Source organism: Callorhinus ursinus, unplaced genomic scaffold (genome assembly GCF_003265705.2).
Source record: "Callorhinus ursinus isolate GAN/ISIS: 27379988/994484 unplaced genomic scaffold, GSC_fseal_2.0 scaffold102, whole genome shotgun sequence".
Classification (NCBI taxonomy): domain Eukaryota; kingdom Metazoa; phylum Chordata; class Mammalia; order Carnivora; family Otariidae; genus Callorhinus; species Callorhinus ursinus.
The window spans coordinates 788,925-813,522 of NW_027397164.1; the positions used below are offsets into that span (position 1 = coordinate 788,925).

Genomic DNA, 24,598 nt, shown 5'->3' on the forward strand with positions numbered 1-24,598 from the left:
AAGGGAGAAGCAGGCTCCTCAATGAGCAGGAAGCCCGATGTGGGACTCAATCCCAGGACCCTGGGATCATGACCTGAGCTGAAAGCAGACATTTAACCAACTGAGCCACCCAGGTGTCCCTTGACACATGATTCTTTGAAAAAGTAAGATAATTGCCAATATATCTTGGTGATATATATACTAATTTTCTCTTCTTCAAATTAAGCAGACCTGAGAGTATAGTATAACAATGTTCAAAGGTATATAAGAAGTTCAAAGCCGTTTTGAATACAACTCTATCAGTGGAAGAATCTTAAATTGGTTAGGTGTGGGTAAATGTGGAAGAGACTATTGCAAAAAGTGTAATAGCTTAGAAACTATCCTTGTACTGGGAAAACTTAATCAAAGCTTGCCCTTAATCAAAGCTGTGCACTGAAATCTTACGTTGGTTGAAAGACAAAGCAAAGGTTTAAAAAAAAAAAGTTGGTTCAACAGATCCACTTAAGACAGCATTCCAGCAATGCTCATAAATTTTACAAGTTTAACAAATACAACTATTATACCTCCAAAGACTTAGCAAGTTCTGTTAAAATCACCCCAAATCAAATGGCTCAAAATTCTTTAACAAGCCAGAACTGTGCTATAAGGTTTAAAGATTCATTTCTTCTAAAATCCCCCCTGGGGAATTACTGCTACCTTCTTTATGCCTGTTAACTAGTTAGGTACAATTTTATTTTCTAAACCAATGAAAGCAAAAGAAAAAAGACTGCAAAGAAAGTATAAACAACTTTTTAGCAAGCTCTTCAACATGCAGCATCAGAGGTTTTTTTGTTAAAGTTAAGACAGCATCTAATTCTGTTTTTCTTCTCAAGATTTATCTACCTTCCAAGGTATACCAAATAACAAAATGACTTACTGATAGGAAATAGTAGCCAATAAAGCATGAATTCTTATATGTAAGTGACCAGAGTCTGGGATAGCTGTTAAAAGTTTAACATGGTCGGAAAGAGGGAGAAAGGGAAACAAAGCTCCTAGTGATCCTCACTAGGAGGATCAGTTGAATTACCAAATTAAACACAAATATAGAAACCATTCAAAGCCAAAAACTTTATGCAAGATTTATGAAGCTCACAATTCTTCACTCTACATAATTCTTGGAAGGTCAGGACTTCTGTCACTGAAAAAAAATCAAGTAAGTCAGATGGACCTCAGATAAAGACTGACAGATATAAGAAACCATAGTCATGAAGTTCTGGGGGGTACATTTATAAAATTCAATAGTTATAACAACAAATAAAGTATCTTTTTCTTTGTTAGCAAGCAATTCCTCACCTGCTTGTGTGCGTGATCATAGGAGTTGATATGGTTGTCAAATTCCTGATGTTTCTGATATTGCTTATCACAGAGTTCACAGTAAAAGTTGGCTCTGAGGTCTTCCAATGCTTTGGCAATTGCCTTCTCTTTGTCAACATAATCCTATAAGAACCACAAAATACAAACAAAAAATGAACTTGGTAGAATTTAAATGAATGTTATAAAGAGGCAGTCTTATCCGAAGAGAGAAAAGGGGGCTTATTTAGTGGTACCAGTAAAAGCCAAATGGAACACAAGTGGCAATCTGGCAGGGTTATTTGTGTGTGGTTGTATTGATAGTTGTCTTCATTTTTTGTAGCCATTGTATTTTATTCAGTAAACTTATACTATTAATTAATCCATGTATTTATGTTTGGGATGCCATTAATGATAAAGGATTTTAGGCAACTTACTATATTGAAATATCTAAATTAATAGTTGTCTTCAGGGGCACAGATGCTTAACCAACTGAGCCACCCAAGTGCCCCCAAAAAGAGTTTAATTTTTACTTTGCCTTTTGGCATTATGGTGGCATCCCCTACTCCTACTCCTGGCTTAAAAACAAAAACAAACAAACAAAAAAACTCCAACCAGCCTGAAATAAACACTTTTTTTTTTAAAGTAGGCTCCACGCCCAGCATCAGTGACGTCCAGTGTGGGGCTTGAACTCACAACCCTGAGATCCAGAACTGAGCTGAGCTCATGATTCAGACACTTAACCAACTGAGCCACCCAGGCACCCTAAAAATCACAATTTTTATTGCATTGTAGAAACCACAGGAGTAAGTATAATCCTCAAAAGAGGCAATACAAAACAAAACAGAGCAACTTATCATCTGAAACTGAAATCAGGGCTGTGATGGGCAAGGGCTCTTCTAAGGACATGTGGGTGACACTGAAGCTTGGAGTTTGAGCAAGATGGGGGAGCTAGACCAGAGAAGTCTCATTAATAAATGAAAGAACCTATAAGTGGGCTGGAGAGTACCCAAGGACCTCTGCATCTTGGCAGAGAGAATCAAAAATACTCTCAGAAAGCATCCTCCATTTTAGCCCTTTAACATTTTCCTAGATTAAGATCAACAAAATTGGGGTTACAATCAAAGATTACTACACACACGGAAGAAAATAAATATATCTATAGGGCACCTGGGTGGCTCAGATGGTTAAGTGTCTGCCTTAGGCTTGGGTCATGATCCCGGGGTCCTGGGATTGAGTCCTGCATCAGGCTTCCTCCTCCTCGGGGAGCCTGCTTCTCCCTCTGCCCACCCCCATGAATATATAAATAAAATCTTAAAAAAAAAAGAGAGAGAGAGAGAGAGAAAGAAAAATCTTCTATAAGCGAGAGTCACAGGAAACAAGCAATAGATTTAGGTACCCCAAATATCAGATACTGGAATAGTCTTATAGAATATAAAGCAACTATAAAATGTTTAAAATATAAAATGGAATTACAACAATGAGCAAACATAAAACATATTTTAAAAACTAGGCAGACTGTAGGGGCACCTGGCTGGGTCAGTTGGTAGAGCACATGACTCTCAATCTTGGGTTTGTGAATTCAAGCCCCATGCTGGGTGTACAGATTGCTTAAAAATAGTTTTTTTTTTTTTAAATAAACTCTTTAAAACAAACAAAAAACTAGGGGTGCCTGGCTGGCTGGTTCAGTTGGTAGAGCATGTGACTTGATCTCAGGGTTGTGAGTTGAAGCCCTAAGTTGGGAGTGGAGCCTACTTAAAAACAAAACAAACAAAACAGGAAAAAAAAACAACAACCTAGGCAGACTGTAGAAAGACCCAATGTAAGACTTTCAGAATTGAAAAACTTAACTGTAAAAAATAAACCAAAAAATTCATCAGCTACTTAGAGGATGGATTAAAAAAAGCAGACCAGATACAGCTCAAAAAAGATACGGGGGTGGGGTGGCGCCTGGGTGGCTGAGTCGGTTAAGTGTCCTTACTTTTGATCTCAGCTCAGGTCTTGATCTCAGGGTTAAGGGTTCAAGCCCCGCACTGGGCTCTGTGCTGGGCTTACTTAATAAAAAAAAAAATAATAATAATAAATTTTTTAAAAAACGTAGTAGGGAGGTGAAAATGTTCTGGAATTAAATGGTAGCAATGGTTGCACAAACTTAACGGATTATACTAAAAACCACAAGGTGAATTTTGTAGTATGTAAATTATATCTCAATTTTAAAAAGATGTAGTACACAAAAAGAGGTAAAAGACTAAAATTAGAATGTGTTAGAGAGGGGCGCCTGGGTGGCTCAGTTGGTTAAACGACTGCCTTCGGCTCAGGTCATGATCCCAGGGTACTGGGATCGAGCCCCGCATCGGGCTCCCTGCTCGGCGGGAAGCCTGCTTCCCCTTCTCCCACTCCCCCCGCTTGTGTTCCCTCTCTCGCTGTCTCTCTCTCTGTCAATTAAATAAATAAAATCTTTAAAAAAAAATAGAATGTGTTAGAGAGACAAAGAAACAGATAATATGAAAAAGAGGTTTAGGAGCTATGAAAAATATGATAAGAATATTAACATGTGCATAACTGGAATTCCAGAAAAAGAGAACAGACAGCAGAGATGAGAAAAGTATTTGAAGATATAAAGGCTGAGGATTTTTCCAAACTAGTAATTGATAACTCCTTAGATAGAGGAAGCACAAAGTATACCACACAGGCTAAATAAAAATAGGCACCTAGACATACTGAGTCAGACTACAAAGGGACCAAAGACCATCAAATCATAAAATATCCAGGAAAAAAAACATCACCCACAATCAGATTGACAGCAGATTAAAAGCAACAACAGAAGGTAGAAGACAGTGTGCTTCAGTGTGTTGAGAGAAAATACATTTGTATACCAAATGACCTATTTTGCAGGAAATGAAGAAATGAAGAAAAGAATTTTACCACCAATAGATTCATTAAAAAGAAACTTCCTAAAGTAGTATTTCTGAAATCATAGATTATGACTCACTAGCGGGTCACAACATTAACTTAGTAGATTGTAACAGGCATGAAAAGGGGGAAAAATAGCAAAATAGAGTGTATTTCACATAAGGGTAAATACTATCTTGTAAAACTTTTCAGTTTTAAGTGGTTGCAATATTAAACGTATTTCTTACTGTGGGTCTGAAAGTCACGGTCTCCTTAAGCATGTGCTTTAGGGAAGAAGGAAAATGATGCCAGTAAAAAGGTCTGATATCTGAAAGTAAATGTTAAGCAATAAAAAAATATATATATATAATAACAAAACAACACCTAGTTTGCAGGACTGAAAAAGGATAAAAGCAAAATGCTAGCTGATATGGCCAAGTATAACAGAAGAGGGCATTCAAAGTTTAAGGGTTCTAGAGTCTTTCTACTAATCGAGATAGAGTTAACTTTAGACTTTGTTAAACTAAGCATAATTTACATTAAAATTCCAAGGGTAATTATTAGAATAGAAATAGTAAAGGGGGAAGAAGTAAGAAAACTTCAATTTTATAAAGGTAAGACATGTCAGAAATATCAGGAAAATAGAAGGTAGAAAGACAGATTGATAAATAATCACAAGAAACATAAATGTACTAAGAAGCCGCCAGAAAAACAAAACCCAACAACGTGCTGATTACAAGCAATATCCCTAAAACACAAGGACTTAGAAAGTTGGAAGTTAAGGGATAGAAAAAGATATGCCAGGAGCCTGGGTGGCTCAGTTGGTTAAGCGACTGCCTTTGGCTCAGGTCATGATCCTGGAGTCCCGGGATCGAGTCCCACCTTGGGCTCCCTGCTTGGCAGGGAGTCTGCTTCTCCCTCTGACCCTCCCTCCCCCATGTGCTTTCTCTCTCATTCTCTCTCTCGCTCAAAAATAAATAAATAAATAATCTTTAAAAAAAAAGAAAAAGAAAAAGATATGCCAGGCAAATACTAACCAAAATAAAGCTGGAGCAACTATATCAATACTCAACTTTTTAACTTAAAAAAATTTTTTTTGTTTAAGTAATCTCTACACCCAATGTGGGGCTCGAAATCACCATCCTGAGATCAAGAATCCCATGCTCTGCTGACTGAGCCAGCCACATACCCCATCTTTTTTAGACTGTAAGGCAAAAAACATTACTTGAGACTGCGGCCAGTTATGGAGTTAAATATTAAGAAGCTATTCTGCAGGGCGCCTGGGTGGCTCAGTTGGTTAAGTGACTGCCTTTGGCTCAGGTCATGATCCTGGAGTCCCAGGATCTAGTCCCGATCAGGCTCCCTGCTCAGCGGGGAGTCTGCTTCTCCCTTTGACCCTCCCCCCGCCTCATGCTCTCATTCTCTCCCTCAAATAAATAAAATCTTAAAAAAAAAAAAAAAGAAGCTATTCTCCAAATAAGTTGCACTGCTAATCTGAAAAGCCTACAGAGATATGCTGGTTATCCATTGGTCTTTACGAGGTTTTGGCTAAAAACTGTAAGACTGACCCAAAAAGGTGGTCCAATTTGCCTCACCAGTTCCATTTAAAAACTATAGATACCAAATGACATCTCAAAACAAGCTGAGTATAGCTGAACTTTGAACAACATGGTTTTGAACTGGATGGGTCCTCTTATACGAGGATTTTTTCCAATACATATATGGAAAAAATTTTGGAGATTTGCAATAATTTGAAAAAACAGATAAACCACATAGTCTAAAAATATAAAAAAAGAACAGTATGTCGTTAATGCATAAAATATATGTAGATACTAGTTTATCATTATTACTGTAAAATATATACAAATCTAGTATAAAAAGTTAAAATTTAGAGGTGCCTAGGTAGCTCAGTCAGTTAAGCGTCTGACTCGATCTCAGCTCAGGTCTTGATCTCAGGGTCGTCAGTTGAAGCCCTGTGTTGGGCTCCACACTGGGCATGGAGCTTACGTGAAAAGAAAAAAAGCTGTAATTCATCAAAACTTAGGTGCACACTTACAGACCTTACATGGTACCATTAGTAGAGAGAAATGTAAACAAATGTAAAGATAATGTATTAAATCATAATTGCATAAAATTAAATATAGTACATGCTGTACTATTATAATAATTTCATAGCCATCTCTTGTTGCTACTGGGATGAGCTCAAGTGTTGCAAGTGTCCACTTACAGCTATGTGTGATGCTAATCATCTCTGCATGAGCAGTCTGGCTCTCTGGCAGGGTATTGTAATAAAAAGTGATATCCCCCAGTTCTTGTATATTTTTCATTATGTTTAGTGCATATTGTAAACACTGAATAACACCACAGGACCCATACAAAGTGCCACTAGTGATGCTGGAAGTGCTCACAAGCAGAGAAAAATCATGATATTCTAAGAAAAATTTGAATTGCTTGATATAAACCATAGATTCACACCTGCAACAGTGGCTGCTTGCCATTTGAAGATAAATGAATCTTGAAATGTAAGTGTAAGGACTATTGTAAAAAAAAAAAAAAAAGAAAAGAAAAGGAAATCCATGAAGCTGTCGCTATAGCTGATCAGCGGGTGCAAAACCTTTTTTATTTTAATTAATTAATTGAGAGCCAACAGCGGTGGGGGGAGGGAGGGGCAAAGGAGAGGGAGAGAATCTTTTTTTTTTTTTTGAAGATTATTTATTTGTCAGAGTGAGCGAGCAAGGGCGAGCGCACAAGAGAGTGCATGTGCAAACACAAGCAGGGGGAGCGGCAAGCAGAGGGTGAGGCAGGCTCCCCACTGAGCAAGGAATCCAACAAGGGACTTGATCCCAGAACCCTGAAATCATGACCTGAGCAGAAGGCAGATGCTTAACTGGCTGAGCCACCCAGGAGTACCGCAGAGAGACAATCTTAAACAAGCTCCATGCCCAGTGCAGAGACCAATGAGGGGCTCAGTCTCTCAACCCTGAGATCATAACCTGAGCCAAAATCAAGAGCTGGACGCTTAACCATCTGAGACACCCAGGTGCCCCATTTTTTTGCAAAACCTTTTAAACTAATATTGAAAATGCAGTTTTTGTGTGGGTTTAGGACTGCTATAAGAAAGGAATATGTATAGACTCTGATAAGGTTTAAAAAAAGCCAAAGGGATTATACGACAACTTAAAGCAAAAGGTGACAGAGCTAAAGTTGGAGAATTAATTGCCAGCAAAAATGGTTTGGTAATTTTACAAAGAGGTTTGGCTAAAAAATGTCAAGATAAGAGGAAAGGGAGATACGTTCGTTAGATTACTCCTTTCTGCCCGTGGACGCCGCAGAGTAAGCATCGTTAAAGTCTCCCCTCCCACCTCCGTCATGTCTAAGTCAGAGTCTCCCAAAGAGCCTGAACAGCTGCGGAAGCTCTTCATCGGAGGTTTGAGCTTTGAAACAACTGATGAGAGTCTGAGGAGCCATTTTGAGCAATGGGGAACGCTTACGGACTGTGTGGTAATGAGAGATCCAAACACCAAGCGCTCCAGAGGCTTTGGGTTTGTCACGTGTGTCACTGTGGAGGAGGTGGATGCAGCCATGAACGCAAGGCCACACAAGGTGGAGGGAAGAGCTGTGGAACCAAAGAGGGCTGTCTCAAGAGAAGATCCTCAAAGACCTGGTGCCCACTTAACTGTGAAAAAGATTTTTGTTGGTGGCATTAAAGAAGACACTGAAGAACATCACCTAAGAGATTATTTTGAACAGTATGGGAAAACTGAAGTGATCGAGATCATGACTGACCGAGGCAGTGGCAAAAAGAGAGGTTTTGCTTTTGTAACATTTGATGACCATGACTCTGTAGACAAGATTGTCATTCAAAAATACCATACTGTGAATGGCCACAACTGTGAAGTAAGGAAAGCCCTATCTAAGCAAGAGATGGCTAGTGCTTCATCCAGCCAAAGAGGTCGAAGTGGTTCTGGAAACTTTGGTGGTGGTCGTGGAGGTGGTTTTGGTGGGAATGACAACTTTGGTCGTGAGGGAACTTCAGTGGTCGAGGTGGCTTTGGTGGCAGTCGAGGTGGTGGTGGATATGGCTATATCCATATAGTGGGATATAGTGGCAGTGGGGATGGCTATAACGGATTTGGTAATGATGGAAGCAACTTTGGAGGTGGCGGAAGCTATAATGATTTTGGCAATTACAACAATCCTCAAATTTTGGACCCATGAAAGGAGGAAATTTTGGAGGCAGAAGCTCTGGTCCCTATGGTGGTGGAGGCCAATACTTTGCCAAACCACGAAACCAAGGTGGCTATGGTGGGTGGTTCCAGCAGCAGCAGTAGCTATGGCAGTGGCAGAAGGTTTTAATTACTGCCAGGAAACAAAGCTTAGCAGGAGAGGAGAGCCAGAGAAGTGACAGGGAAGCTACAGGTTACAAGAGATTTGTGAACTCAGCCAAGCACAGTGGTGGCAGGGCCTAGCTGCTACAAAGAAGACATGTTTTAGACAATACTCATGTGTATGGGCAAAAAACTCGAGGACTGTATTTGTGACTAATTGTGTAACAGGTTATTTTAGTTTCTGTTCTGTGGAAAGTGTAAAGCATTCCAAAGGGTTTTAATGTAGATTTTTTTTTTTTTTGCACCCATGCTGTTGATTGCTAAATGTAATAGTCTGATCATGACACTGAATAAATGTGTCTTTAAAAAAAAAAAAAAAGATAACAGGAAAGGTGGCTTCTGCCAACCAAGAGGAGCAGACAGTTCCCATACACCATCAAGAAAATCATTGAGGAGGGCGCCTGGGTGGCTCAGTCGGTTAAGCATCTGCCTTCAGCTCAGGTCGTAATCCTGGGGTCCTGGGATCGAGTCCCACATCAGGCTCCCTGCTCTGTGGGGAGCCTGCTTCTCCCTCTGCCTCTCTCTCATTCTGTCTCTCATGAATAAATAAAACCTTTAAAAAAAACCAAATAATTTAAAAAAAAGAAAATCACTGAGGAGAAAGGTTATCTGCCTGAACAAGTTTTTTTTTTTTTTTTTTTAAGATTTTATTTATTTGACAGAGAGAGACATGGCAAGAGAAGGGAACACAAGCAGAGGGAGTGGAAGAGGGAGAAGCAGGCCCCCCGCCGAGCAGGGAGCCCGATGTAGGGCTCAATCCCAGGACCCTGGGATCATGACGTGAGCTGAATGCAGATGCTTAACCACTGAGCCACCCAGGCGCCCCTGAACAAGTTTTTAATGCAGACAAAAGTAATCTATTCTGGGGGGAAAATGCCAAAAGGACATTTACTAGAAAGGAAGAGAAGCAAGCACTAGAATTTTTTCTGGTTTTTATGCAAATGCAGTTGGGTTTATCAGGATTGCTGTTATCTATAAAACTAACCCTCGGGGCGCCTGAGTGGCTCACTCCTTAAGTGGCTGCCTTCAGCTTGGGTCATGATCCCAGGATCCTGGGACCAAGTCCTGCAGTGGGCTCCCTGCTCAGTGGGAAGCCTGCTTCTCCCTCTCCCACTCCCCCTGCTTGTGTTCCCTTTCTCGCTGTGTCTCTGTCAAATAAATAAAATCTTAAAAATAAATTAAAAAATAAAAATAAATAAAAATAAAACTAACCCCCAAGCCTTGAAGGAAAAAGATAAACACCAGCTGCTAGTCTTTTGGTTGTACAAGAAGAAGGCTTGGACAAAAAGAATGCTTCTTGAGGGGCGCCTGGGTGGCTCAGTCGTTAAGCATCTGCCTTCGGCTCAGGTCATGGTCCCAGAGTGCTGGGATCGAGTCCCCCATTCAGCTCCCTGCTCAGAGGGAAGCCTGCTTCTCCCTCTCCCACTCCCCCTGCTTGTGTTCCCTCTCTCGCTGTGTCTCTCTCTGTCAAATAAATATATAAAATTAAAAAAAAAAAATGCTTCTTGATTGTTACCATAGATGCTTTGTCCCTGAAGTCAGGAAGTACCTTCCAAGTAATGGATTGCCTTTTAAAGTCCTTTTGATATTTATTTGACAATGTCCTTGGCCACCTAGAACCTGATGAGTTAAACAGCAAAGGCAATGAAACTGTCTATTTGCCCCCAAACACAATGTCTCTAATTCAGCCTCTGGATCAGGGGGTCATTATACACAGTATACTATAGAAAGGATTGTCAACACTATGGAAGAGAGAACCTCAAAAAGGAGAACATCATGAAAGTCTAGGAGGATTATACCACTGAAGATGCCACTGTTGTTACAGAAAAAGCCACAGCCATAAAAAGCCCCAAACAATAAATTCCTGCTGGAGAAAACTGTCCAGAAGTTGTGCATGACTTCACAGGATTTACAATACAGCTAATCAAGGAAATCACGAAACAGATTATAGATATGGGGGGGGAAGGTAGTGGTGAGGAAGGGTTTCAAGATATGGATTTTGAAGAAATTCAAGAGCTAAGAGACACCACACCAGAGGAATTAAGAGGAGATAAGTGCTTCCAAACTAGTGCAATAAGGAAGGAAACGTAGAAGAAACAGTGCCAGAAAACAGTATCGTACACTATCTGGAAGAAGGGTTCTGATTATTCAAGACTGCTTTTGACTTCTTTTACCACATGGACCCATCTATGATATGGGCATTGAAACTAAAGCAAAGGGTAGAAGATGATGTACAGAAACTTTTTTTTTTTTAAGATTTTTATTTATTTGAGAGAGACAGAAAGAGAGCATTGGCAGAAAGAGGGAGAAGCAGACTCCCTGCCGAGCAGGGAGCTTGACGCAGGGCCTGACCCCAGGACCCTAAGACCGTGACCCAAGCCAAAGGCAGAGGCCCAACTGACTGAGCCATCCAGGTACCCTAGAAACATTTTTTAAAAAATGAAAAAGCAAAAAAAGTTGGACAGAAATGATGACATATTTCTGTAAGGTTACACCAAGTGTGTCAGCCTCTTCCATTTCCCCTTCTACATCTTCTAGCCCTGATAGCAAAACCAGTCCCTCTTCTTCCTCCTCAATGTGAAGACAATGAGGATGAAGACCTTTATGATAATCCACCTCCACTTAATGAACAGCATACAATCTTTATGCCGTACAGTTAATAAACTTATCTCTTGTGTATGTGCGTTTGTGTGAAAATGGAGTAACTATATGGCAAGAATTGTGTGAGACGTTTTTATGTCATCATCATCGCCTAACTATTCATTATGAAGGACATAATGTACAAGATTAGTATGGAAGTGGGCAGACTATCCTTACACAGGAATAAGGTTAAGTGACATTTGATAGGAAATTAATAATGTATTGGCTTTCTTACTATTTTATAACTTTGCTTTCAAAGAATTATATTATGTACAGTATGGCTCTCTCCCTTGTAACTGGAGAAGCTGAGTATCACCTCAGATAAAAATATATATTTTTTAAATGTAACAATGTTTCTACTACTTTATTATGAATATGACTGCTGTATGCCATAATAATTTTATAACCATTCATTAGTGTATAGGCTAGGCTACTGTGAAGCAATCGTATTGATTACACTAGCCTAAAATGAAGCAATCATACTCCCGCTTCTTTGTTATCAATTCATGAAGTGTTACACCTGTAAATTAATTTCTTTTTCCACATTATCTTTTCATTTTTGATGTCTAATATTAGTAATAAGTATAACATCTACAGTTTTATATCATATAATATTGATGTAGGTACTGACAGATAGTTCATCTTATGAACAGAGGACATGGGATGCCTGGGTGGCTCAGTCAGTTAAGCGTCTGCCTTTGGCTCAGGTCATGATCCCAGGGTCCTGGGATTAAGTCCCGCATCGGAGTCCTTGCTCAGCAGGGAGCCTGCTTCTCTCTCTGCCTGATGCTCCCCTGCTTGTGCTCTGTCAAATAAATAAATAAAATCTTAAAAAAAAATAAACAGAGGACATAAACTTACAGTATCAATAAATACAGTATGGTATTATAAATGTATCTTATTTTAATATTCGCTTTTTCTCTAATGTACTTCATTATATGAAACAGTATATAATAGATATAACATACAAAATATGTGTTAACTGATTGTTTCTGTTACTGGTAAGGCTTTTGGTCAACAGTAGGCTCTTACTAAATAAATTATCACACATTTTTGACTGTGGGGAGGATCATGCTCCTAACCCCTTTGTTGTTCAAGGGTCAACTGTGTATTCATTTGCTATAAGGTAGTACAGAGTAATGAGAAGAGGAAAGGAATGATAAATGATGACTTGTTAGCCTTTTACAGCAGGGGTAGAAAAATGAGTCTCACAATTGGTAGATCCTTCTAGTTAATAGATCTAAAGATAAGTCTCATTTCAAAGTCTTCTAAAATTGGCCTTTCTTCTATTCAGTTTTGTATCTTCCGGATACACTTTGAGGGCAGTTCTATCATCTACCATTTCTCACATGAGCTACTTAATCAGCCAGGATGAAACCAGTTTGGATAAATTTATTAAAACTAAAAAGTGAATATACAGCATATTATAATTTTTGCCATATTCAATCATTCACCATAATTTTTAAAAAGATTTTATTTATCTATTTATTTTAGAGATGGAGCGAGCACAAGCAGGAGGATGATCAGAGGGAGAGGGTCAAGCAGACTCTGCTCCTGAGTGCAGAACCCGACACAGAGCTGGATCCCACAGCCCTGTGATCGTGACCTGAGACAAAATCAAGAGTCAGACGCTTAGGAGCCACTCAGGCGCCCCCTCATTCACCCTAATTTTTGCTAGGCACTCTGGGCAGTTCAGTTTCATTTTGTCTGGCTATTAAGCAACTTGTGGATATTCTTCCTTAGCAGTACTGGTTTTCTTAGAAAACTCACTTTCTCAACTTCCCTTAAAACCAGGGTTCAGACATGTGATCTTCCCATCAGATTTATCTGCCTAAGACTTTGATTTAAAAGTGAGCAGTACAAAGAAGCAGGTGCCAAGCAGAAACCATCCTTCTAGTTAATGGTGGTTACATAAGCATATTTTAATTCTACGTTGGTTTTTATTTAATTCTATAAGATTACTGTATAAAAAATACTGTTTAAATAGATTTGGAAGATTTACTTTTCCAAAAAAGAGATCAGAAGACTGGATTAAATAAAACACACACCCCCACATTTAAATACTGATTTAAAAGAGATTCTTCATTGCACCTCAAGCCTCAAAATAGGAATCACATTCCTCCTTCCTAAAGTATGTTCTTTAAAATCTCTTTTACGAGGGGCACCTGGGTGGCTCAGTTGTTAAGAGTCTGCCTTCGGCTCATATCATGATCCCAGGGTCCTGGAATCGAGCCCCGCATCTGCCTCCCTGCTCAGCAGGAAGCCTGTTTCTCCCTCTCCCACTCCCCCTGCTTGTGTTCCCTCTCTCACTGAGTCTCTCTCTGTCAAATAAATAAAATCTTGATGATGACAGCTTTGTAACAGAGCTTGAAGTATGGAATTGTGATGCCGCCAGCTCTGCTTTTCTTTTTCAACATCCCTCTGGCTATTCGAGGTCTCTTCTGGTTCCATACAAATTTTAGGATTATTTGTTCCATTTCTTTTAAAAAAGTTGATGGTATTTTGATGGGGATTGCACTGAATGTGTAGATTGCTCTAGGTAGCACCTTCATCTTCACAATATTTGTTCTTCCAATCTATGAGCACGGAACGTTTTTCCATTTCTTTGTGTCTTCCTCAATTTCTTTCATGAGTATTTTACAGTTTTCTGAGTACAGATTCTTTGCCTCTTTGGTTAGATTTATTCCTAGGTATCTTATGGTTTTGGGTGCAGTTGTAAATGGATCGACTCCTTAATTTCTCTTTCTTCTGTCTTGTTGTTGGTGTACAGGAATGCCACTGATTTCTGTGCATTGATTTTATATCCTGCCACTTTACTGAATTCCTGTATGAATTCTAGCAGTTTTGGGGTGGAGTCTTTTGGGTTTTCCACATAAAGTATCATATCATCTGCACCATCACCAAGATAGTATGGTACTGGCACAAAAACAGACACATAGATCAATGGAACAGAATAGAGAAACCAGAAATGGACCCTCAACTCTATGGTCAACTCATCTTTGACAAACCAGGAAAGAATGTCCAATGGAAAAAAGACAGTCTCTGCAACAAATGGTGTTGGGAAAATTGGACAGCCACATGCAGAAGAATGAAACTGGACCATTTCCTTACACCACACACAAAAATAGACTCCAAATGGTTGAAAGACCTAAACGTGAGACAGGAGTCCATCAACATCCTAAAGAACACAGGCAGCAATCTCTTTGACCTCAGCTGCAGCAACTTCTTCCTAGAAACATCGCCAAAGGCAAGGGGAAAAATGAACTATTGGGACCTCATCAAGATAAAAAGCTTTTGCACAGCAAAAGAAACAGTCAACAAAACCAAAAGACAACTGACAGAATGGGGAAGATATTTGTAGATGACATATCAGATAAAGGGCTAGTATCCAAAATCTATAAAGAACTTCTTAAACTCAACACCCAAAGAACAAATGATCCAATCAAGAAATGGGCAGAAGACATGAACAGACATTTTTCCAAAGAAGACATCCAAATGGCCAACAGACACATGAAAAAGTGCTCAACATCGCTCGGCATCAGGGAAATCCAAATCAAAACCTCAATGAGATATCACTTCACACCAGTCAGAATGGCTAAAATTAAGAAGTCAGGAAATGACAGATGTTGGCGGGGATGCGGAGAAAGGGGAACCCTCCTACACTGTCGGTGGGAATGCAAGCTGATGCAGCCACTCTGGAAAACAGCATGGAGGTTCTTCAAAAAGTTGAAAATAAAGCTACCATACGATCCAGCAATTGCACTACTGGGTATTTACCCCAAAGATACAAATGTAGGGATCTGAAGGGGTATGTGCACCCCAATGTTTCTAGCAGCAATGTCCACAATAGCCGAACTGTGGAAAGAGCCAAGATGTCCATCGACAGATGAATGGATAAAGAAGATGTAGTATATATACAATGGAATATTATGCAGCCATCAAAAGGAATGAAATCTTGCCATTTGCAATGACGTGGATGGAACTGGAGGGTATTATGCTGAGTGAAATAAGTCAATCAGAGAAAGACATGTATCATATGACCTCACTGGTATGAGGAATTCTTAATCTCAGGAAACAAACAGGGTTGATGGAGTGGTGGGGGGTGGGAGGGATAGGGTGGCTGGGTGATAGACATTGGGGAGGGTATGTGCTATGGTGAATGCTGTGAAGTGTGGAAGACTGCTGAATCACAGATCTGTACCTCTGAAGCAAATAATACATTATATGTTAAAAAAAAAAAGAAAAAGAGAGCAGGAGGGGAAGAATGAAGGGGGGGAATCAGAGGGGAAGACGAACCATGAGAGACTATGGCCTCTGAAAAACAAACTGAGGATTCTAGAGGGGAGTGGGGTGGGAGGATGGGTTAGCCTGGTGATGGGTATTAAAGAGGGCAGATTCTGCACGGAGCACTGGGTGTTATATGTAAACAATGAATCATGGAACATTACATCAACAACTAATGATGTAATGTATGGGGATTAACAATAAAAAAATAAATACAATCTTGAAATAAAATTTCTTTTACGAGAGTCTTTGGTGGCAAACTAATTTTCTATCTGAAAATTGATACCTATTTTATCTCTAATCTTAAAGACATTTTTTCTGTGTGTACAATTCTATGATGATGATTGTCTGCTCTGAGCACATTTAAGATTCATTAGATTCTAAAAGAATCAACTTTGGGGACACCTGGGTGGCTCAATCGTTAAGCGTCTGCCTTCGGCTCAGGGTCCTGGGATCGAGCCTTGCATAAGGCTCCCTGCTCAGCGGGAAGCCTGCTTCTCCCTCTCCCACTCCCCCTGCTCGTGTTCCCTCTTGCTGTGTGTCAAATAAATAAAATCTTAAAAAAATAATAAAACCTTTAAAAAAAATAAAAGAATCAACTTTGTATTCTGACTTCTCTTTGTTACTGCAACAGTTCTTTGAAGATTATGTCTCTTTTTTTGTTACTGTACCATTTTGCTGTGCCTATGTATAAACTTTTTTTTTCTTGCTTGAGATTCATTAGGCTTGCTGCATCTGTGAATTGTGTTTTTCATCAATTCTGGAATCTTTTCTCCGAGCCTCTGCCCTGCTTTTTCTTTCTTTGTAAAATTCTGTCTAGATACGTATTAAGAGCTTCAGTATTTTATCATCTAACTCAACCTCTTTCACATATTTTCCATTTCTTTTTCTTGCCCTCCCTCTCTACACTTTGCTACATTCTGGATATTTCTTCACATGTATTATAGTTTAATATTTACATTTGTATAATCTGCTATTAAATCCTCTCACTGAGGTTTTATATGGTCTCTTGCCCTTTACTCATAATCTCAATCCTTTTTATTTCTTTAAACAAATCAAATACGCTTCTTTTATATGCTGTATCCAAGCTGACAACCCCAATACCTTCAGACTTAAGGGGTCTGATTCTGCTTTTCCCCCCCCTCCCCTGCTAACTCTAGCCCAGAACATCTAGTTTCTTAGTTGGGTCTATATTAGAACTATGATCTCCTATTTTGGGGGGCTTTATCTAGAAGTTCTTTGATGCTGAAAATTGCTCTAGAAGTCTGAATTTTGCTTCTTCCCAAGGGCAATATCTGCCTGAGACCACATTAAACCATGTATTTAATTTATTGTTAAAATGTCACTGATTATTTCATAAATATTTTTTCATCCTACAAAAATAATTGAGGAAATATTGTTTGCACAATCCTTTTTAAAGAAGTTACTGGGATATAAAATGCAGAAATGATGAGGAAAAACTCAGGCTAAAATCTAATATAAACTAAACCAGACCTATCTGTCACATAAAATATAAAAAAATTGGGGCACTGGCTGGTTCGGTTAGTTAAGCTTGTGATTCTTGATCTTGGGGTTGTGAGTTTGAGAGATTACTTAAAAATATATATATAGTTAAGTCATTAAAAATTTTTTCATATTGTAAAGCAAAGCAAAAGCCCACTCCATGATGCTTATAAGATGCACATCCAAAACAAAGTGATTCAGAAATACTGAACATAAAAAAAAACAAAGATAGGGGCACCTGAGTGGCTCAGTTGGATGCTCAACTGACTCTTAATTTCGGCTGAGATGATCTCAGCATCACTGGATGAAGCCCTGTGTTGTGTCCAGCTTCTCACTCAGCAGGGAGTCTGTTGGAGATTCTCTCCCCCTGTTCTCTCTCCCTCTCTCTCAAATAAATAAATAAATCTTAAAAAACAAAACAAAAAACAAGAAAAACAAAAAAAACACAGGAGCACATGGGTCGCTCATTTGGTCAGTGTCTGTGTCTGCCTTCGGCTCAGGTCATGATCCTCGGGTCCTGGGATCGAGTCCTGGGTCCAACTCCCTGCTTAGCAGGGAGTCTGCTTCTCCCTCTGCCCCCCACCCCGCTCGTGCTTGCTCTCTATCTCTCTCTCTCACACAAAAATAAATAAAAACCTTACAAGAAAAGAAAAATAAAAAAAAAACCCAAAGATATACAAGGCAATATACACAAAATGAAAGCAGGAATAAAGGTCTTACTTTCAACTGAGGCAGAGATTACACTATAAAGCTTTAAACAAGATAAAGGCACTATATTTATAATGTCAGTGAAGGCAACTCATGGTATCTAAAAATTTTAATATCTATCATAATCCAGCAGCAACATTCATGATGCAGAAATTAGAGTTTTTTTAAAGATTTTATTTATTTATTTGAGAGAGAGAGAATGAGAGAGAGAGAGCACATGAGGGGGGAGGGTCAGAGGGAGAAGCAGACTTCCTGCTGAGCAAGGAGCCAGATGTGGGACTCAATCCTGGGACTCCAGGATCATGACCTGAGCCCAAGGCAGTTGCTTAACCAACTGAGCCACCCAGGTGCCCAAAATTAGAGATTTATTAAAGGAGAATCAAATCATCTCTCATTTAATGACAGATGGAAAAGATAAAAATAAACAAAGACACTGAACACCTTAATGATATATTAAGGTGTGTGGCCTGAAAATAGGAAACACACCTTTTAAAGTACTCACAGAATGTTCACCAAATAGACCATTTAGGCTATAGAGGAAACCATAATAAATTGCAAAAAGAGATAATATAAGCAACATATATGAACACAGCAAAATAAAACTAGGAATTAACATTTTTAAAGGTTTTTCTATAAATTGGAAACCACAGAATTTCTAAGGGAAAAAATGATAATGACATTATTTATCAATATATACAGGTGTCAGGTGTAGCAGTGGTCAGGGAAAATACATAGGTACAATTACTTAAAGTAACAGAATAATAAAAACAAAAGCCAAACTCTGGATAAACTCTCATACACGTATACCAGGAAATATGTTTCCATTTACATAAAGTTCAAAATCAAGTAAAATTGGGGTGCCTGAGTGGCTCAGTTGGTTAAGCATCTGCCTTCGGCTCAGGTCATGGATCCCAGGGTCCTGGGATCGAGCACCACATTGGATTCCCTGCTTGGTGGAGAGTCTGCTTCTCCCTCTGCCTCTCACCCTGCTCATGCTTTCCCTAGAGCACACTCTCTAATAAATAAATAAAATCTTAACAAAAAATAAAGATAAAATATTCAAAACCATGTAAAATTAAACGATACATGTTTAGGGATACAAAACACACTGTAAAACCATTTTAAAATGTAAGGGGCAACAGGGCACCTGGGTGGCTCAGTTGGTTAGGCGTCTGTTGATTTCGGCTCAGGTCATGATCCCAGGGTCCTGGGATAGAGTCCTGCATTGGGCTCCTTGCTCAGCAGGGAGGCTGCTTCTCCCTCTGCACATCGCTCCCCCTGCTTGTGCTCTTTCTCTCCCTCTCTGACAAGTAAATGAGTAAAATCTTAAAAAAAAAAAAAAAAAAAGATCTAAAGAAACAGAGAAACATCTCATGTTCATGGATTGGAAGATTTAACATTATTGAAATGACAATACTCCCAAAACTGACCTACAGATTCAACATAATTCTATTTTTTTTAAAGATTTTATTTATTTATTTGACAAAGAGAGACACAGCGAGAGAGGAAACACAAGCAGGGGGAGTGGGAGAGGGAGAAGCAGGCTTCCCGCAGAGCAGGGAGCCCAATGCAGGGCTTGATCCCAGGACCCTGGGATCATGACCTGAGCCAAAGGAAGACGCTTAACGACTGAGCCACCCAGGCGCCCCTCAACATAATTCTTATCAGAATCACAGCTGACTTCTTTGTAGAAATTGACAAACTGATTCTAAAATTCATACAGAATTGGGAGGGATCAAGACTACCCAAAATGATCCTAAAAAGGAATAAAGTAGGAAGGCTTCCCAAAAGCAAACCTTACTACAAAGCAACAATAAGCAAGACTGTGATTTTCTTTTCTTTTCTTTTCTTTCTCTCTTTCCCTTTCTTTCTGTTTTCGATTTATTTATGCGAGAAAGAGAGAGAGAGAACAAGCGGGGCAGGTAGAAAGGGAGAAAGAGAGAGAGAATCCAAAGCAGACTCCCTGCCGAGAGGGCAGCCAGATGGAGGGTTCAATCTCAGGACCCTGAGATCATGACCTGAGCTGAAACCAAGAGTTGGACACTTAACCAACTGTGCCACCCAGGTGCCCTAAGACCACGGTTTTCAACAAGGTTCTAAGACCATGCAGTGAAGAACAATCTTTTCAGCAAATGGCTGGGACAACTGGGTAGCCACACGAAGAAGGAGTTGGAACACCTACCAAACATGACATACAAAAATTAATTTAAAAAACTTATTTCAAGGGATGCCTGGGTGGCTCAGTCAGTTAAGCGGCTGCCTTCAGCTCAGGTCATGATCCCAGGATCCTGGGATCAAGTCCCACATCGGGCTCCCTGCTCAACGGGGACCCTGCTTCTCCCTCTGCCTGCTGCTCTCCTGCTTGTGCTCTGTCTCTCTCTCTGACAAATAAATAAAATTTTTAAAAAACAAAGTAAAAAAAAATAAAAAACTTATTTCAAAATAGATCAAAGACCTAAATATAAGAGCTAAAACTACAACTTCTTAGAAGGAAACATAGGTATAAATTTTCATGGCCTTGGATTAGACAATGGATTCTTAAATGACACCAAAAATACAAGCAACAAAAAGATAATGGACTTCATCAAATTTTAAAAATCTGTGCATCAAAGGACATTTTCAAATGAAAAGACAATCACAAAATGGGAGAAAATATTTGGAAATCTGACAAGGGTCTCATTTCCAGAATTCATACAGAGTTCTTAAAACAATAAAAGGACAGCCCAATTTAAAAATGGGCAAAAGATTTGAATAGACATTTCTCCAAAGGAATAATAAATGGACAATAAGTACATGAAAGGATACTCAACATCATTAGTCAAGAAAATGCAAATCAAAACCATGATTAGATACCATTTCATACCCACTAGGATGGCTGTAATAAAAAAAGACAACAAATATAAGTGAGGAAGTAGAGAAACAAACTCTCATACACTGCTGGTGGGAATGTAAAATGGTACAAACGCTTTTGACTAGACTGGCACTTCCTCAAAGAGTTAAACAGAGAGTTAGCATACAACCAGCAATTCCATTCCTATGTAGATACCCAAGAGAACCAGAAAATATATTTACACGAAAGCTTGTACAAGATGGTCACAGCAGCCTTATTTATAATAGCCAAAAAGCAGAAACAACCCAAATGTCCATTAATTGATGATTAAACAGACTGCAGTATATTCATTCAATGTAATATTCAGCCATAAAAAGGAAATGAAGTACTTACAGATGCTATTAACATGACTGAACCTTGAAAACATGCTTAGTAAAAGAAGTCAGATATGAAAAGCCACATATTGAATGATTCAACTTATATGAAATGTCCAGAACAGGCAAACCTAGAGACAGAAAGTTGTTATCAGGGGAAGAAGGTAGGGTGAGGAGTGACTGCTAAAGAGTATTGGGGTTTCTTTCTGGAGTGGTGTAAATGCTGGAATTAGTAGTGATGACTGCATAACATTGTGAATATGTTAGGTCTTTAAATTGTATTCTTAAAATGGTAGAATGGTAAATTTGATCTCAACAACAAAAATCTATCTGGAAAAATGGAAGGGAATGATAAACACAAAAGATAGTGCCTACCTCTGGAGAAGGAAGAAATGGAATGCAATCATAAAATTACTGGTAATGTTCTTTTTCTTAAATGGAGTAGAAAACACACAAGTGTCTGTAGTTATTCTTTATATATTACACGGTTGTTTTTTTTTAAAGATTTTATTTATTTATTTGAGAGCAAGAATGAGAGAGAGAGAGAGAGAGAGAGAGAGAGAGAGAGAGAGAGAGAGCATGAGAGGGGGGAAGGTCAAAGGGAGAAGCAGACTCCCTGCCGAGCAGGGAGCGCAATGTGGGACTCGATCCTGGGACTCCGGGATCATGACCTGAGCCAAAGGCAGTCGCTTAACCAACTGAGCCACCCAGGCGCCCTCTTACACAGTTTTTAAAAAAGATTTTATTTATTTGAGAGAGAGAGAGATAGCACGTGCAAGCAGGGGGCGGGAGGGGGGTAGGAACAGAAGGAAAGGGACAAACAGACTCTGTGCTGAGCGTGGAGCCCAACTTGAGGCTTGATCTCAGGACCCTAAGATCACGACCTGAGCCAAAATCAAGATTTGGATGCTTAACTGACTGAGCCACCCAGGAGCCCCTTATCTGACACATATTTTTAAAATATCTTATCAGGGCGCCTGGGTGGCTCAGTTGGTTAAGCAGCTGCCTTCGGCTCAGGTCATGATCCTGGAGTCCCTGGATCGAGTCCCGTATCAGGCTCCCTGCTCGGCAGAGAGTCTGCTTCTCCCTCTGACCCTCCCCTCCTCATGTGCTCTCTCTCTCTCTCTCATTCTCTCTCTTTCAAATAAATAAAATCTTTAAAAAAAAAAATCTTATCAGTATTTAATAAAATACTCAGGGTGTCAAAATGGGACTGCATTTCTTTCCTGTTAAAATTTAAACCTATTTAAATTTAGAGCCAAATAGCTCTACAACCATGTGCAAATATAATTTTCATAAAAATGAAATTTAAAAAATAAAAGAATGGAAGGTGACGTAAAGGAGGCAGTGAATGCAGAGATTACTCTTTAAGAAGTTTAGTTCTAGGGCGCCTGGGTGGCTCAGTTGGTTAAGCGACTGCCTTCGGCTCAGGTCATGATCCTGGAGTCCCGGGATCGAGTCCCGCATCGGGCTCCCTGCGGAGCAGGGAGTCTGCTTTTACCTCTGGCCCTCCCCCCTCTCATGCTCTATCTCATTCTCTCTCTCAAATAAATAAATAAATAAAATATTTTTAAAAAAAAGTAGTTCTAAAGACATAAAAAGAGAAGATGGTAGCTACAGAGAGTGGAAGTCAACAGTTATTTTTTTTAGTTAGTGGTTCTCTTCCCCCACAAATGTGTGAGCATGTTTACTGGTGAAAGGAAAAGAATGAATAATGAGAGAGGCTGCCAAGGTTATACCTTTGTTTTTTAAAGATTTTATTTATTTATTTGAGAGAGAGAGAGAGAAAGAGCACAAGCAGTGGGAGTGGGAGAGGGAGAAGCAGGGCTCCCTGATGAGCAGGGAGCCTGATGTGGTGCTCGATGCCAGGACCCTGGGATTATGACCTGAACTGAAGGCAGATGCTTAACTGACTGAGCCACCCAGCACCCCAAAGGTTACACCTTTACAAAGATGTCAAGTCCTTTTATAAGACAGAGGTCTAAGATTCAGAATTCATAGGTAGGAATTATCCTTTGACGGATGGTGAAAGGGGAGAAATATTTAAGGACAGGATTATTTGTGCCCAAGTTTGATGGTGGATATTACAGGCAGATGAATGCACTCTCACCTTGTCCAAATTTTCTTTGTTAAATTTTCTATTAGGAGTAAGGGAAGGTGGAGGAAGGACAAGGGCAGTTGAGGGAAGATGAAGGCATGAGAACCAATGCTTAAAATTGAAAGATGAGGGGACTAAGCAGGAAATGACATATGAAAGATTACTTGGCAGTTCTGTGAGCCCAGTGAATCAAGACCAGTCTCATACTGCATTATAGTAAAGATGTAGAAATGCAAGTATTTGTACTGACTGGAGACAGACTTTTGGTAAATAAGTAGCTATGACACAAGGATTAGGAAGAAAAGAGTTGAGATCAAAGTGTTGAGGAAGTAAAAATCTGTGGTGTTTGAGAGGTACAAATTAAGGAGGGGCTAAGTTACTAAAGTCAAGGTTCCAAGGTCATGTGAAGGTGAAGAACAAATATAGTGCAATAAATCAGTGACAAGCAGGAAGGGGAAAGGGTTTCACAAATAGTACAGTTAAGAGTTGACAAGATTTCTGTGCATCTGATCAATAAAATGGGGATAAGTAATTTTGCTCTACCCAATATGAAGAGTTCAAATAATGAGAAATAATTTCTTGGGGTAGGAGGACAAAAAGAGCCTCAAAATATAATGCATAATCTTAAGAGGCTGTGAATTACTCAGCTATTCCATTTATTATTCACTTGATAGCATAACTTTTACTTGAAAACAATAAAATGTATTCTTTAGAATGTTTTTTTTAAGATTTTTTTAAAGATTTTATTTATTTATTTATTTGAGAGTGAGAGAATGAGAAAGAGAGAGCACATGAGAGGGGGGAGGGTCAGAGGGCGAAGCCGACTCTCTGCCGAGCAGGGAGCCCGATGTGGGACTCGATCCAGGGACTCCGGGATCATGACCTGAGCCGAAGGCAGTCGCTTAACCAACTGAGCCACCCAGGCGCCCTTTTTTTAAAGATTTTATTTATTTATTTGACAGAGAGAGAGCAGGAGAGTACAGGCAGGGGGAGCAGTAGGCAGAGGCAGAGGGAGCAGCAGGCAGAGGGAGAAGCAGGGTCCTGCTGAGCAGGGAGCCTGATCCGGGGTTTGATCCAGGACCCTGGGATCATGACCTGAGCCAAAGGCAGTCACTTAACCAACTGAGCCACCCAGGCGCCACTAGAATATTTTTTTTTTAAAAGATTTTATTTATTTACTTGAGAGAAAGAGAGAGAGCACAAGCAGGTGCAGGGGCAGAGGGAGTGGGAGAGGGAGAAGCAGACTCCCCACTGAGCAGTGAGCCTGACGTGGGGCTCGATCCCCAAACTCTGGGATCATGACTTGAGCTGAAGTCAGATGCTTAACCAACTGAGCCACCCAGGTGCCCCACTTTAGAATATTTCTATTTCTGCGCCCCACTTTAGAATATTTCTACTTCTGACAGTATACCAAGTAAATCTGGATCTTCCCCTTATTTCAAAGAATTTATTCAATTCATATTTACTGAGTACTTATGTGCCAGGCATTATGCTGGATACAGTATATATACTGGCAGACAAATAGACACAGTCTCTCTCCTCAATGCCATTTCTGCCCAAACAGTAGTCAGACT

The 24,598-nt window shown here is 39.6% G+C and overlaps 1 protein-coding gene across 5 annotated transcripts in view; it reads right to left on the reverse strand.

Annotated features, from left to right (window-relative positions):
* GPATCH8 (G-patch domain containing 8) overlaps nucleotides 1-24,598 on the reverse strand; it is a 119,906-nt gene that overhangs the window by 24,763 nt on the left and 70,545 nt on the right. For all 5 annotated transcript variants that reach the window (XM_025861724.2, XM_073889176.1, XM_073889174.1 and 2 more), the window contains one exon: nucleotides 1,312-1,455. In XM_025861724.2, the coding sequence (XP_025717509.2) occupies nucleotides 1,312-1,455 (144 nt within the window). The remainder of the gene's footprint in view (nucleotides 1-1,311; nucleotides 1,456-24,598) is intronic.